Below are 14,696 nucleotides of genomic sequence, written 5' to 3' on the forward strand. Positions count from 1 at the left end.
GATGGCGAAAAGGTTGAGACCATCAGACCAGCGCTGAGAGCGGCTGCACTGACAGACCATGGCCGGACAAAAGTGAATATATGTGCGCCTGAGCTCTCTGCTCCATGGGAAGCCTTTGACATCTCCAGCCAGCTGTGCTGCGAGGGAGAGCTTCTTCCATCATGTTTATCGACTGGGAGCTGTCCTCCTCTAATTGAAAATAGCTGGAATGGAGACTTTCACTTTGACTCCCTCTTCATGAATAACACATCAATAGCTTTATGAATAACTAATCAATGGTTCTGAGTCAAAGATCAGACACGCATGCTTGCAGAACTTAGCTGGGGGAAGCCAGGGCAGACTTTGCCTCATTAAAGCCTGGAGAGTAAATATCACCTTGCCATCCGTCCGAGTTAGAGGCAACCACTATCTGCATCACTCTCCTAAAATACACTGGTTACATGGAGAAGTCCCAGACCACTCTCAGATGCCTTCTGTGCTTCTTTGTCCTCCACAGTGCTGCTGGCTGCATGTGCAGAGAAAGGTCAACCTGATGTTCCGTCATGCCTCATGTTCAGGAAAGTGGATTGCTTCTTGGGTGGAAAGAACTTCTTTATCCATCGACCCCCCCTTAAGGACAGCTACTGTACACAGACACGCAGGTTGAATATAGCAGTGAGAGTTCTTCAGCATTACCCCGGTGTCAATGTGTCATGAATGTTAGGCAGAGGTATGCTGCCGTTAATCCTAACACCTCTGCAGGAAATTAGCTTTCAAGTATGTTTTTCATTTTCCAAAAGGACGAGAATCTTTTAGATGTTCATATAGAACTTAGCAGGTGGGCCAGCAGCGGTAAGAAGCTATCTATTCACTCAGCAGGGAAACCACCGCAAAATCCATTTCATACAGAAATAGGGAAAGACGTTTTTCTAAACAGACAGACCACCTCCCCTACCCGACTGTTAGACCACATACATTTGCAAACTGATGACTGAAGACAGAGGAGTGTAATAGAGGATTTGAATGAGCTACTGCCAGGATGTGGACTCATTTTTCTGCTGGGAAAACAGCCTGAATAGTGGCTCCTCAGGTTGTGATGTGTGCAAAAAAAAATATTTAACGTGGCTTTAAACTGCTTGGTTTTTTTGTGTAGACTGGAGCTGGGTCAACATTTCTGATATCCTTTTACACATTTATAAATACACATTTTCATTGGCAAATCCTGTTAAACCCATTTGTGACAAATTTGAAGTCTGATCTCTATCCAGAGATTATACAGAGATTATAATGAGTTAGATGATTCCAAATACAGAAGCAGTCTCCCTTAAAAAAAGCTTTCTGACAGTCTGAAAATTTTTAACAAAACAACATATGCCTTGTTGGTAAGAAAGCCATTAGTGCCAAGCATACAAACAAATATCAATTTAAAAATGTTAATAGGTTTGGAATAATACAGGATAAATATAAGCTCAACAGACTTTTGGTTTGAAAAGGAAGATGTTTATTAATTTAATACACTTAAACACGGACAAAGACAAAGTGACATCCATGCGGAAATTAGACGTAACGTTTTGCTAGTTGAAAAAATTGTCTAATTGAATAATTACAGTTCAGTGTTTAACATTTCATATCAGACACGTACACATAGTTGACAGTTTAATTTACAGTAAGTGAGTATGGAGTGTATACATGAATCCAAGTCTCCAACTGATGAACGGCCTGTCGAGTCATATTGCACTGGAGGGAGAGCGTTTACTGGTGTTACCTTTGGAAAGCAAGCAAGACCTGCTAGCAGTGACACAGTTGCATGGTTTACATGGCAACACAGCATTTTGACCTTTAACTGTCAGCCCAGGTACTCTAATGAAGAGCAACTGATTTTTTAAACATCACCCAAAGAACCAATAAGGAAGAAACCATCCAGTACGCAGGCTTCTCTATTTAATTGTCTCCCCAAAATGCTACTAAACTGCTCTAAATAAAAGCAGAGTACATTCTTCAGCCTGTGACACATACCTCAGTGACAGGACAGTGAGGCTATAGTGCCACCACCTGGTCAAAGGTGAATTACACCCTGGATTCCAGCTCCGAGTGCATGGGAGAAAAGGTCTGCGGGAGCCCCGAACAGACCCACGGACACACGCTGAGACCACACGGAAAACAATCAGGCTTTTTGTACAGAGGCAGGAAGGCTTGTCACAACATCTTCCCACTGGCAGCTCACTGAGAGCGTTTTAAAGGCCCTCCATGAAGTGAGAATAAAAGTTACTCTGATGGGTCCTGTCAAAGTAACACTGTCACACGTCACTTGCCGATTGATGGATTAAAATATCACATTAAAAGTCCTTCATCAAAACATTCAAAGTAAAAAACCCTGGAGCTCACTAATAATAATAATGACACAGTAAGGGGGGCACTAAATAAGTCAGAGCTTTTGTCCTTTTGGATGGAAACAAGTGCGAAGCTAAGAAGTTACAAAGCAGCATTTAACACACAACCACACTTTTCAGCAGACCTGGTAACTTTACATCCGAAGTCTTGGGCTTAACTTTAACCCGATATTTCTCTCTCACTTCTTCACAGGTGATGCCCCTGCGAACAGCTGTGAGACGAGAGAACAGCTAAGTATAGGTTTACAGCCATTTATGATCAACATCAACATAATAAAAAGATGTGTGTGTTGTATCGCTTCCCTGTGCTTGCATCATTATATCTGTGGTTTCTATGACACTTTTTTGATGACACTTTTACTACTCGACACATGTTTGTGTGGTTGTCTACACTTCTGGGAAATACCTGCAGTCATGCTACATTGCTATTGGCTGTTTAGACCAAACATATAGTGCTGTGATTGAATTGATGCCTAGAACTAAAGCAGTCCTGTCACAATGTACAACGACTATGAGCTGACGAATTCCCAGAGGAAGGATGTAGTGGTGTTTATCTCAGCTCCTGCCAACCTGTTATATTTCACCCCTGGCTGCCTGACTCTGCTCTTCCTCTTCTTCATCGTGTGCATATTGTGACCTGACAGCTTCCACAACAGTGTCGACCTCATGACTACAGGCAGTCCGGAGCAAAAACTCATTACATGAGGAGCATCACATCAATGCTAATACAAACTCATGCTGGCTAAATGCACCCACTTTTACTTTTAAAAGCAGAGATGTGGTCAAACCAAAAAGAAAACTCAGCTATATATTTAAGCTTAGATTTGAAAGAAAAGTGATGACATTACATTTTTTGATAACTTAAAAAAAAGTCCAAACAGTGTCAGTAAATCAACCTGGAGAAAAAAACTGGTTCAGTTAAAGAAGATGACAGCAAATAAATGGAGTTGGAGTGCTTTTTAAACTGAGACCAGTACCTTCATCATGACTAATGACTAATACTTAAGTGAGTGGCTAGTGATCTTCCTGAAAGCTCATTTGAAACTTGCCTACTGTGTGATGAGACTTTGGGATCAGCTGAACCATTTCAAGAGCTTGGATAATATCGTTTTAAAATGATTCAAGCCCTTGAATCATTTTAAATGGGCAGATTGATAGTTATCTCTTAATTTGTCTGTCTATCTGTCCGTCTAACTTTTGTCTCTGTCAGCAGAAATAGAAAAAAAAATGACCAGCAATTTTTCATGACATTTTGTGGAGGGATGGAGCATGACCCAAGGAAGAAGCCATTAAATGCTGGATAGGATAAACCAGTGAATCCAGGATTTTTTCACATTTTGAAAACATGCAATATGGAGATAAAGTGACCAATCAGCCCTGGCAGAGGTATGCACACTGCAAGTGCCATTAATAATCAAGAAGCAAACGTTGAAGGATAGTTCCACTGATCTGGAGTCCAAACGTTGAACGTCTCATGACTTATGAGATTCATAAACTTTATGTAAAATGCCTTGTCCTCTCCCAGACAAACTGTCCTGGTGCACAGGAGCACGACAGTGACAGTAAATTGCTCTAGTGGAGCTATCAGGAGTCAATAGGAGGAGTCTGTGTTGGAAGTGTACATGTGGTGAGGCTGTGCTGAAAATGAACAAGCTCAGAACAACAACCTCTGTCGGAATAAATAAAGTTTGAGAAAGATGACTTTGATGTCCCTTAATTTGCCAGAAAGCCCCTCAGATATGATCGAGTCGTCTCTGCTCTGGGAGCTGGAACACACTTTGGAATAAAATGAGAAGATAATATTTTCCTGCCAGTGGGGCCTTGTTGGTGTTTAGTCTAGGGGAACATCCTGCGCGCTGGGTAACATGAAGACAGTGGCCTGCTTAGACTCTTTCATCTTGTCCAGGCCGAAGAGGAGGTCCAGCTGGGTGACCGGGCGCAACCTCTCCTCATCCAGAAGTCTGGAAGAAAGAGGTCAGAGGTCAAGGAAAGAAGTATACAATAGCAACAGTAGCAATTCCATACTACACATTATACTACTCTTTACAGTAAGGACACTGTCATTACAATAGTATATAAATTAATCAATATACTTTGCTGGACATTTTAATCTAACATACTTTTTATATTTTTAACATACATGTACATTCAAACTTATAAAAATGGCGCCTGAGGAAGGGCATCATGTCGGCATAATTTCCGAGATAGTAAAATGTCCCTTTTAAAGTCAAGTGAGCAAAGCCGGTAGATATTGTCAGCCGGCGATAATTGTGGTCAGAAGTTGCGATAATCATTTCTTATGAGAACTCAACAGCCACGTTTGATTGGAGGCACCACCAAACTCACACAGTGAGCGACACTGGAGAAGGCATCCAATTTGAGACACAGCCCGTGGCTTCAGATCGCCACTGACAAATAATCGACAGAAAGAGATGACGAACCACTGAACCGTAAATGTGTCTGTTATTTACTGTTGGGTTCCTGGAGCTGTTTCACCTCCACCAAGAATTACAATTTGTCAGTTCCTTCAACAGCCAAAGATGATGATGGTTTTTAAGTTTGACACAGGAACAGACACCTGCCCGTATTAAGACAATATTTGTAAACAATGATTGTGCATTGGTGTTTTAACTGATCACTTTTACTTGCAACATCTCACCGTCTGAATATTGTTTCAAAAGACGTCAGCGTCAAATAATGAATTTAACAGCCAAATTTAAAGTTTTAGAGTAATGGTATGAACATATATTTTTCAAAAAGCCCACAGTGGTGTAACATCAGAGCGTTAAGGGAAGTACTGTAGTCAAACAAAGAGATGCCAGTGGACACAAGGACTATGAAATCTTGTGGGTGTCTGAGTGAGTCATACTTTTCCTCTTCATCCTCCTCGTCCTCTTCTGGCTGCTGAGCAATCTGCCTCATCTGCTCTTTGCGGACATAGTCCCGAACCCGGTACATGGCAGCATCGCGACAGAGCTCTCGCAGGTCGCTGCCGGAGTAGCCGTCTGTCCTCTCTGCAATCTCCTTCAGATTAATGGCGTTGCTCAACTGAACAGAAAAGCAGGGCAGCAATATGAGTCAATTACGTACAAATTAACCTTTCAAAATTGTTTGTTGCTGCCAACTGAAACTGGCGTAATATGGTCACTAAGATGGAAAAATAGAAAGATATGAATATAATAATTTGTTCCTCAGCTGATAAGGATAAAAAGAAATCACATCTTACGTTTTCTTCTGCTAAAATCAGCCTAAGGATTTCCTGCCTTTGTCTTGGGTTCTGCAAAGACAACATAAAAATGGTTTGTTAGATTAATGAGATTTTTATTTAAATTATACAATGTTTACAAATATTAGGTTGTTTATTTGAATGGGAAAGTGGTTATTTGAATGGGAAAGTGGAACTTTGGATTCCTCTGTAAAACAAAGTAGGAGTAAACATGATTCTTCCAACATGTTTCATAATGTATGTATTTGTATTTGTCAACTATTCTACAAACGTGAAGACTGTTGCATGTGTCTGCCTCTTACCGGGAGACCAACATGAAAAGTGGTGGGCATCCTGCGCAGAATGGCTGGATCCACATCCTGTGGCCTGTTGGTCGCTCCCATCACCATCACCTTTAACGATAGAAACCACAGCGTGAAAACATTATATTAAAATAAGCACCTGGCACCATGTAGGACAAGTGTGATGTCTTGCTTGTTTTCGTGTACACTCCAATGACAGCTCTTAAGAAACATGAGATCCAGTGTGACTCATTCACGAGGGTATGAAACTTAATATGAAAGAGCTCTGGTTATGTCACCTGGGTGGTTGAGGAAGTGTCCAGACCATCCCACAGGCTCATGAATTGTGCTTTCATCATGGCTGTGGCCTCATGGTCGAGGCTGGAGCGATTCCTGAGAAAGGACTCTTATAAACAGGACACAAGGGGCGCAATGAAAACAGAGTTTAAACAAAAGTCATAATAATTGACTGAAATCAACAGGTTGAAATTGGTGTGGGCTGTTCAAGGGGCATTGATTAGGATTATCCTGCTTATTCAACAGTCTGCAATTGCCCAAATCAACTATAAGGACATTGTGATATCATACGCCAGAACTCTGAGGGAGAGAGCAAGGCGAAAATGGACGCTTGCCAGTGTTTTGAAAGGAGGTGAGATATACCAGTGTTGCTGGATAATTTGGACGGCTCACAAGCTATTATGGAGCCAATAAAGATACCGTGGTACTTGATTACCACAGCTCGTGCCAAAAATCACAATTAACTAGAAGTTGTAAGATAAATGTAAACACACAAGATTAAAACATTTCTTCAGGGTTGATTTGACTTTCACTTTGCAATGATGGGGACAGTTTGGACCAAAAGTCTCTCGTTTACTTAAATGCGAATTTTAGACATTTGGAACCCACCAATACCTATAATGTCCATTATAAATAAAAGTCCACAAAGCCAAATAGAAATAAAGATGTTCCTTGTATTCTAGAACTTTCTAGGAATCATCACATTTTCTTGTTTCCTTTAGAGTCAAAATAATTGTCTGCTCTTCCATGGGAACATTGCAAACAGCTACTGTTAGTAAACTTTATTCAGCATTCTTTCAAAAATGCCCATTCATCAGAATATAAACAAGTCACGATTGTGTATGTGGGGGGTGCTCCCTTTGTCCAAATTCCTGACCTACACTGACATGAGGACATTAGGACAATGAACAGGGGTATGGGTCTGTAAACAGAGCTATGAAACCTCACTCACTACTCTGTAACATGCAGCTGAGCAAGAAACGAGCTGCTGAAGAAATATCTTTCTTCTGGGTTACAAAGCTGCTTTCAGCATAACAAGGATAACAAATTCTGAAGGAATCCATTTTGTTTTTGGGCATGAAAACAATCATCTAAAGTCTATGACTGTCAAATATATAAAAACAATCATCTCTGCATGAAAGCGTGAAGAAGAGGATAGATCAAATCTGACAGGGCAATAAAGTGACATTTTTCAGGTAATAGATCCACTCACCGATCTCATCAATGAAGATGATACAGGGATGGATTTTGACAGCCAATGAAAACACAGCAGCAGTGAGCTTCTGTGACTCGCCGTACCACATGTCCGTCAGTGTGGAGGCCTGAAGGTTGATAAACTTGCACCCTGAAGCTTTGGCTGTTGCCTTGGCGATCATGGTCTTCCCACATCCGGGAGGACCAAATAGTAAAACTCCTGTAAGGACATGAAATACACAGTTACTGAGATTCACTGTTGCTTTCAAGCACCGATTTTGTTTAAGTTCTTCCTTTTCAAATTCCTGGTTCTATAAAATACTAAAGCATAACGTTTAAATTAGGATTCTTCAAATGATTTTTGGCTTCAATTCAGATAGAAATGTGATTTGCATCAACTACTGCTGCACACTGAGGAGATCTTCCTCTCCTTACATGGTGCTCTCTACGACATGTACAAACAGAGAGGTCGCCCTGTTAAACCAACATCTGTTCCCACAGAATAAACTTTGTAATAGATACATGACTTAAATTAAACTTGAAGTCTAAGAATTGAAGTGTATTTCACAAAGCAGCAAATTCTGGAGGCTGACTCATCTGGAATTTTTGTATAAAACCAAAAGTAAAGCACTCCTCCAAGTGGTCAAATTCAGGAACTGTGCGTGATTTGATTCTTATTGTTTTGATTGTATACTCATGTGCTCGAGCACTTTTTCGAAATAAATATTGAGGATGTTAAAAGATGACTTTCTTCAGCACAATGAGGATCTTTAAATCCATACAGGGTGAACAGTGGACATCTTTCTATACATAGTCCCACACTTCCAGTACAAGGAAGCAGGACCTTATCTTGTTGGCAATACACATCTAACAGTAGTCTTCAGTGGCCAAGTCTGTCTCCTGATCTCAATCCGACTTAACACACATTTCTCTAACAAGCAGTCTGTTGACACAAATTCCCTAATATGAATAAGAAGTTGGCCTCAGTACAAGCTTGGCAGATCATCAATTATGACTGTGAGCGTCTGTTGATGGTGTTAGCACAGTGTCTAAAGAGCACACAGCAAATTCATAAGACTTAAATTTTCGGTGTTGGTCGCATTTGAGCAAAGAAAGAGTTAATTAAACTCATATATTTAAATCTCAGTTGGAAAATAGTTGCTGTGAAATGATGTGTCGTTAAAACAAATCTTCAAGTGTAAATGTATCAACTCTTTACTTTCCATTTTAAACTCTGAACCTGGCTGTGACAGCTCAGGAGTCAATTTCAGTAAATGAACCCCGACCCCGTCATCAGACACACACAGAGTGAAGCAGAGACAGAGAATCTTTGACTTGTGAAAACTGCTCTGGGCCGTGGATTTAACTTCACACGGTTCGGCGAGTAAATGTGGAACCTTCACTCTGGTCTCACTGGCTGCGGTTGCCCCGCAGATCAGCTGTGTGGTGTCTGTTGTTTATCTTTCTATCCAGTACATACGAGTGTTGATATAAACTAACTCTGATTATGGGAAAAAAGTGTTACATTTTAACTCCGAAAAGAGTCAATAATTACACTTAATAAGTATAAATGTACAAACTCTCCAAATAGAGTTACATTTACACTCTGTGGTGTGGATCCATGGAGACACTTCAAAAGATCTGAAATCAAACCTGAGTTAATTTGGGTAGGCTGATTTGATGCTGTGCACCATGTATATTATTCATTAATTATATAAGGGAGATATTCAAGGTTTTCCCGATAATTTCTTTCTTATTCTGTTAGAGATCACATCTCATATTTAGTGTACATTTCAAGACATCAATGTCACATTACCACTCCATTAGTAAGTACACCACTCAAAATTTATCTGAGTGAGTGAATGAATGTCTATGTGTACAATTTCACCATTTCAGTTCAGTTTAGGTGACATGCTGTGGTACCTTTAGGAGGCTGAAAGAGTTTGGATCGAGCTAAGAGGTGTCGTTTCTGAAAGGGAAGGATGACAGTGTCTTGCAGTTCATTGATAACCTCATCCAGACCAGCTATGTCTCTCCAGGACACCTGCAGAAAGATAGAAGACCGTGAAACCCTCTTGTCAGGAAAGGCGCAGGGGAAGAGGAAAATGGGTCTTTCTTCATCGACTAGACTGAGGATTACACCTGTTACCTTCATAGTTTGTGGATCAACTAGTTGAGATGCAATGTTCATCTCATAGTCTGTTAGTTTCACTCCTTCCACACCAATCCTCTTCATCAACTGCTCTGCCTGGAGAGATAAGCCACAGTGGATGAGAGAAGATCTTAACAGACAAGAGTAAAAAATGCAGCTCCAGGATTTAATGACACTGACATCACTCTCCATCTTGACCTTGTTGTAATGAGCTATTTCATGCATATGGGATCAACATACCCTTTTCTTAGCTTGATTTTTCTGTTTGGAAGTAGGATCCATTGCGTCTAAAACCCATTTGATGCTGTAGTACGTGGCTGCACCAAAGATGGTCAACCTCAACAACATGCCCACCACCTCATTCCGGGACAGGGGCCGCAGCAGGGCCTCTCGGGGAAGATCTTTGAACGGCATCTCTGCCAACTTGTGTCAGACCATTGGCTGGATGAACAGCTGGGAAACAGGAATGAGAGACAGAAACATGAAGACAATAATGACCCTACAGAAGAGAGGGATTTACATGCAGGTCACCAGAAGCACAACTAGGATCCACTGTGGTGTCCACTACAATCGAACATCCCTGTATTTCAGCAGAACTTTTTAAAGTGAGTGAATGCCAGCTCTGGTTCAACACCCAAACACACCAAGGAAGACTTTGGGTAGCTTGATTAGGGTTACCATAACGTAAAGCTTGTTGGATCAGATGTGGGCCGAATTGAAGAGTGGATCGAAGGTGATCAGTGACAAGTCGTTATAAATGTTTTCTCTATATAAAGCTGGACATATGTGCAGTAAAACATTCAAATCCCAAAATGTTGAATGACGGCTTGGGTTAGGCTTGAAAAACAGTTCCCCCAGTTCAAGCTAACCTGCTAATTTATAATATCTACTACCATTACTAGAACTTAGCAGTTTATATATCCGCAAAGGTTGACAGCATCCACGGTTTAATCCCAAGGACCGGTGATTAATTTGCGAGTTAGCATCTAAGGCTAACCTAACTGCAAGGACCAAACTGTCACTATGGGGTTGTGACATTTGAAAATAAACCTGAGGAAGAACTAAACATATGACTTGTGCTCGTTATCCGTGTGAAGATAAACACAACCTCACTCACTAGACACAGAGACAGAACGGGTTTACTCACTAACTACCGCGAGGAGCAGCAGAGGTGTCACCACAATGCAAAACATTAGCATTGACGGTGCACCACGAATTGCAGCTCGGGTGGGAACAAACGCGTTGGTTCCGAAGTGGGATCTGAAGAGTTTCACGCAGTCAGCCACAGGATGGCAGAGTTTCCACACGGATGATTCACACACCGGCACCACGGTCTGTGAATGAGAACATTGCAGGTACATCACACAGTGGAGGAAGAGTAACGTCCTCGTATTTAAGACTTGAACAAATACCTGTGTGGGAGTTTGAGGGGAAGTGATCAGTGTAGTTTGAGGTTGATATCAGGTAAAGGTGGTGAAGTTGATTGCAGGTTTGAGTAAATTACTTCTCTATCGTTCTAAATTGGCAGAGGAATACAATTATTGAATAAAGAAGTGTATTTTTTTTAATAAAACACATTTAAATAAACCAGAGTTGTCCACAGTCTACAATATAGTAACAAAAAAACACTATGGAGAGTCAATAGCCTTAGAGAATATTCAGGTCTTCAGTTTAACCTTACGAAGGGGAATCCCTTAATTGTCAAAGATGAGCTGTTCCAAAGGCAACAGCAAAAGCAAATTTCCTTTAACCTTCAGCCTTGACCAAGGGGCAGCCAGAAGCTGAGAGTTCTCAGAGAATAGAAGATGAAGAAGGTATGTCTGCAGCTTCTAATGTTGCACTGCTATAATCCTTCACATTTTTATTTTATTTAGGGTGGCACTGTGTTCATCACTGTCACTTCACAGCAAGGAATGTCTTAGTTTGAGTCATGGTTTTTCTCTGTGTGGAGTTCTGCAAGTTTTCCTGTCTTTGTGGGTTTTCCTCCAGGTACTCCAGCTTCCCCCCACGGTCCAGAGATATGCAGCCTAGGGATTAGGTCGATTGGAGGCTCGATACTGATCGTCAATGTGATTGCGAGTATGAGTGGTAGTTTGTATCGTTATGTTGGCCCTATGATTGACTGGTGACCTGTTGTTCAGGGTGTGACCCAGCCCCTCACCCATTCAACTGGGATTGTCTCCAGCCTCCCCCTGCCCAAGAAGCGGTGTAAAACGTGTACTTTTTGTGGATGTCCCAAATGTACTAAAAGCTAATTTAGATTCAAAACCAACTTTAGTTTTTGGCTGCAGACGTCTGGAGCTTTGATTATACCCTGATTGGACACCAAACAACCAAACATAACCTGGGGTAGTCTCCATGCAAATGTGCCCCAGTCAGCGATAGCTTAAATCTGAAGCCCTAATCTGTGTTTGGTTTCCACTCATTTTCAGTGCTGTCTGATAATGGATAACTCGGTCTTCCAAACTGCAGCCTCACAGATAAGGCTGTAACAAATGGGCTTCTCCTACAAGCAATTCATCACACATGGGCCAAAGGGATTGTTAATTGTCACAGATTGCAGAGCTAAATTGAAATAATGCTGTTACTGTTTGTGCACAGACCAAGACTGGTCTCTGCATCAAGATTCTATCAATGCATCACAGACTAACGCTGTTCAGAAGAAACTGAAATATAAAGGTTAATAAAAACCCACTTCAACTCCACAGATTGCAACACTTTGAATCGAATGATATAACGAATACATAGATTTAATTCGTTTTTTTTTTGTCCAAGACTCACAGCTCTTATGCAAAGATAAACAAAAACATTTCATTGTAAGGAAAACCACACATGCAGGACATGGAGTACAACCTGGCCCAGTTTCCCACAGTGTTCTGGGAGCATGATTAACTGTATTTTGAACAATGTGCTAGAAAAGGGGGATTGTTTTCTTTTCTTTGTCTCACTCCTTTGTAGCCTAATTAGTTGCTCAAATTGGATGCAAAATTCCTTCCAGGACAGTTCTGGCTCCAGAGTCCAGCGTGGTTAGGTCCACCCTTGTTGCTGTAAATGGCACACAGGCTGCTATTGCTCACACCTTTGGCTGTGAAAATGCTTCATAAAAAGCTTTAATCCCCCTGTACTGCAGCAGCGAGTCCCAGGAGATAGCAGCCTGACAGGGGCATTTTGACGGGCGTGGGCATGAAAGCACAGGCCTGTGTATCTGCAAAGTGCAGCTGGGGCTCCATACTCCCACAACGCCCTGCACCTTGGCCAAACAACCACTCTCAAGCGGGTGGACGGGGGAAAAAATAATAAAAGAACAACAACACATTGAGCTCCCAAGGCTGTCAATACCTCCACCAGACTGAAATAAAACTTGAAGGTTATATACACAGTTTTAATAAATACAACAGCCATTTCCTACAAAAACATATTGTGGATTAATGGAGTCCTGAGCAAAGAAGTCACGCTCCTTCTGCGTGTGTTGTCATCCAAGCTTCGTCATCCAAGAAAGAAGGCACCATGCTAAAAACTGCTAAAAAAGAGATGTCTGACTGACCAGTCTGCAGAGTAGCTATAGCTGGACTGTTTACTTGGCTGGTTTCCTGCACACTGGGTTGCTTTATTGTATTGGCCACGTTAGCTTGGCTTTGCAGCCCCCAGAGTCAACACCTTGCAGAGAATATGAAGGAAAGCTGTGGCCGACAAAGCAAAGGTTTGGTCCAAGACGATGGAGCTGGTGCGACATCTATCCTGCACATTTATGTGTATTTTTTTTGTTCATACTGGTCAGTGGATATGCACTGCACTTGTTATTCTTTTTAACACTTCAGTAAACGTTGCAGTTAATTAACCTTTCAATCCTTAAGGATAAAGAATCACTTGGGAGTGGATTATTCATTTCCCCTGGTAGCAGGAGGAAGGGAGAGGAGTTAAAGAAGAAACAATTGTGCTCACATGATTGTATTTGCTTTTCACCATATGTGGGCTGTCTTTTTAGTCCACTTTGTAGTAATTGAGTTCTGTCTATAGGGAAGATAGTGATCTATTTGAGGCTTGACAATGTGCTCGGTAAAGGGAGTTAAGTGCAAGAGTATAAGACTAAGGACTGGCTTTATTAAGAGCTATTAAATCATTTTCATCTGATATTTATGTCAGGCATATGCAATTACTTTGATCAACCTTTTCTGTTGCAAGGTGACAGGAATTCATGCCTTCTTTTGTAGATTGTCTTTTGGACCCCTTTAATAATTTTTCCTTTAGAAAAACAGGCATAGATCATATCTTTTTACTAACAGCTCATTAAAAAGTGAAACCCTCAAAGTATATGTCCACCGATTATCAGTATTTAGAAGTGCAATATTACCAAAGAAAATGGATAAACACACAGAGGGCTCTTTCACAGCTCAACTCAACAGTTGTTCATATTAATGGCTTGTAACTGATAAAGCATTAACAAAGGAACCAGTTGCATCTTATAAACCCTGATAACTGGTGATTATAAGTCGTGCAGCTACTGTGTTTTCAAAGATGCATTAATAGTTGCAGGTATAAAAACACAATGTACTGTAAGCACTCTCCACACCACAACTAGACTGCTATTCTCTGGCACCGATCAGCTGCCAACTTTTCGGTGATTTAATATAAATGATTCATGTCTATTATATGGGAAATAAGCCTATAATTGTAATTTGGCAAAGATAAAAAGACAGAGGGATGAGCAGACAAGAGATGCATGAACGAGCCAATGTCTGGGTGAGACTCGCTGCAGCTCAACAAAGGGATTTCACACGGTGCTGAGGCTTCCTTGGGCATCCCGTACCCTTTGTTCATCCTGCCAAGGTAACTCCGACGCCGACAATCCACTGCATCGCCAAAGAGAGAAGATTACAGCTGTAGACTCCAGACTGACAGCTTTCCGTATACCCACAACTTCACACCCCTCACCATGGTTACAGAGATACTGATAATGCAAGAATAAACTGTGTAAGAAAAAACTGTGATAATTTGTTTTCTCCTTCTGCTCCATCATCCGAGACAGGTGAGAGGAAGAAGTATTCCCTGTGGCTAATCCAGTCGTGCAAATAGCCTGAGCTGATCTCAGACTGGTTGGTGCTGAGGAGGAAAATCTTTTTGTTCCGTGAATCATCGGGTTGGAAATTTGTCGTAGATAAAAATGTTCACACTGTTAC

The 14,696-nt window shown here is 41.2% G+C and overlaps 1 protein-coding gene across 1 annotated transcript; it reads right to left on the reverse strand.

The window, feature by feature from the left end:
- Positions 1–1,457: 1,457 nt before the first annotated feature.
- On the reverse strand, positions 1,458–10,775 carry atad1a (ATPase family AAA domain containing 1a). Its single transcript, XM_062384705.1, has 10 exons — positions 10,667–10,775; positions 9,760–9,960; positions 9,517–9,615; positions 9,291–9,411; positions 7,387–7,587; positions 6,176–6,282; positions 5,898–5,987; positions 5,596–5,646; positions 5,239–5,417; positions 1,458–4,330 (listed from the first exon to the last, which is right to left on the reverse strand). Exons 2-10 carry the CDS (start codon positions 9,931–9,933, stop codon positions 4,201–4,203), a joined length of 1,152 nt encoding a protein of 383 aa, XP_062240689.1. The 5' UTR covers positions 9,934–9,960; positions 10,667–10,775; the 3' UTR covers positions 1,458–4,200.
- Between the last annotated feature and the right edge of the window lie 3,921 nt (positions 10,776–14,696).

Source organism: Platichthys flesus, chromosome 3, assembly GCF_949316205.1.
Source record: "Platichthys flesus chromosome 3, fPlaFle2.1, whole genome shotgun sequence".
In the NCBI taxonomy this organism is placed as follows: Eukaryota; Metazoa; Chordata; class Actinopteri; order Pleuronectiformes; family Pleuronectidae; genus Platichthys; species Platichthys flesus.

Coding starts and splice junctions, on each gene's coding strand:
- atad1a (XM_062384705.1), bottom strand. CDS start 9,933: ATGCCGTTCAAAGATCTTCCCCGAGAGGCCCTGCTGCGGCCCCTGTCC. Junction 7,588..9,290: donor ACTCTTTCAGCCTCCTAAAG/GTACCACAGCAT, acceptor ATGTCCTTACAG/GAGTTTTACTATTTGGTCCT. Junction 5,647..5,897: donor CTTTTCATGTTGGTCTCCCG/GTAAGAGGCAGA, acceptor TTGTCTTTGCAG/AACCCAAGACAAAGGCAGGA.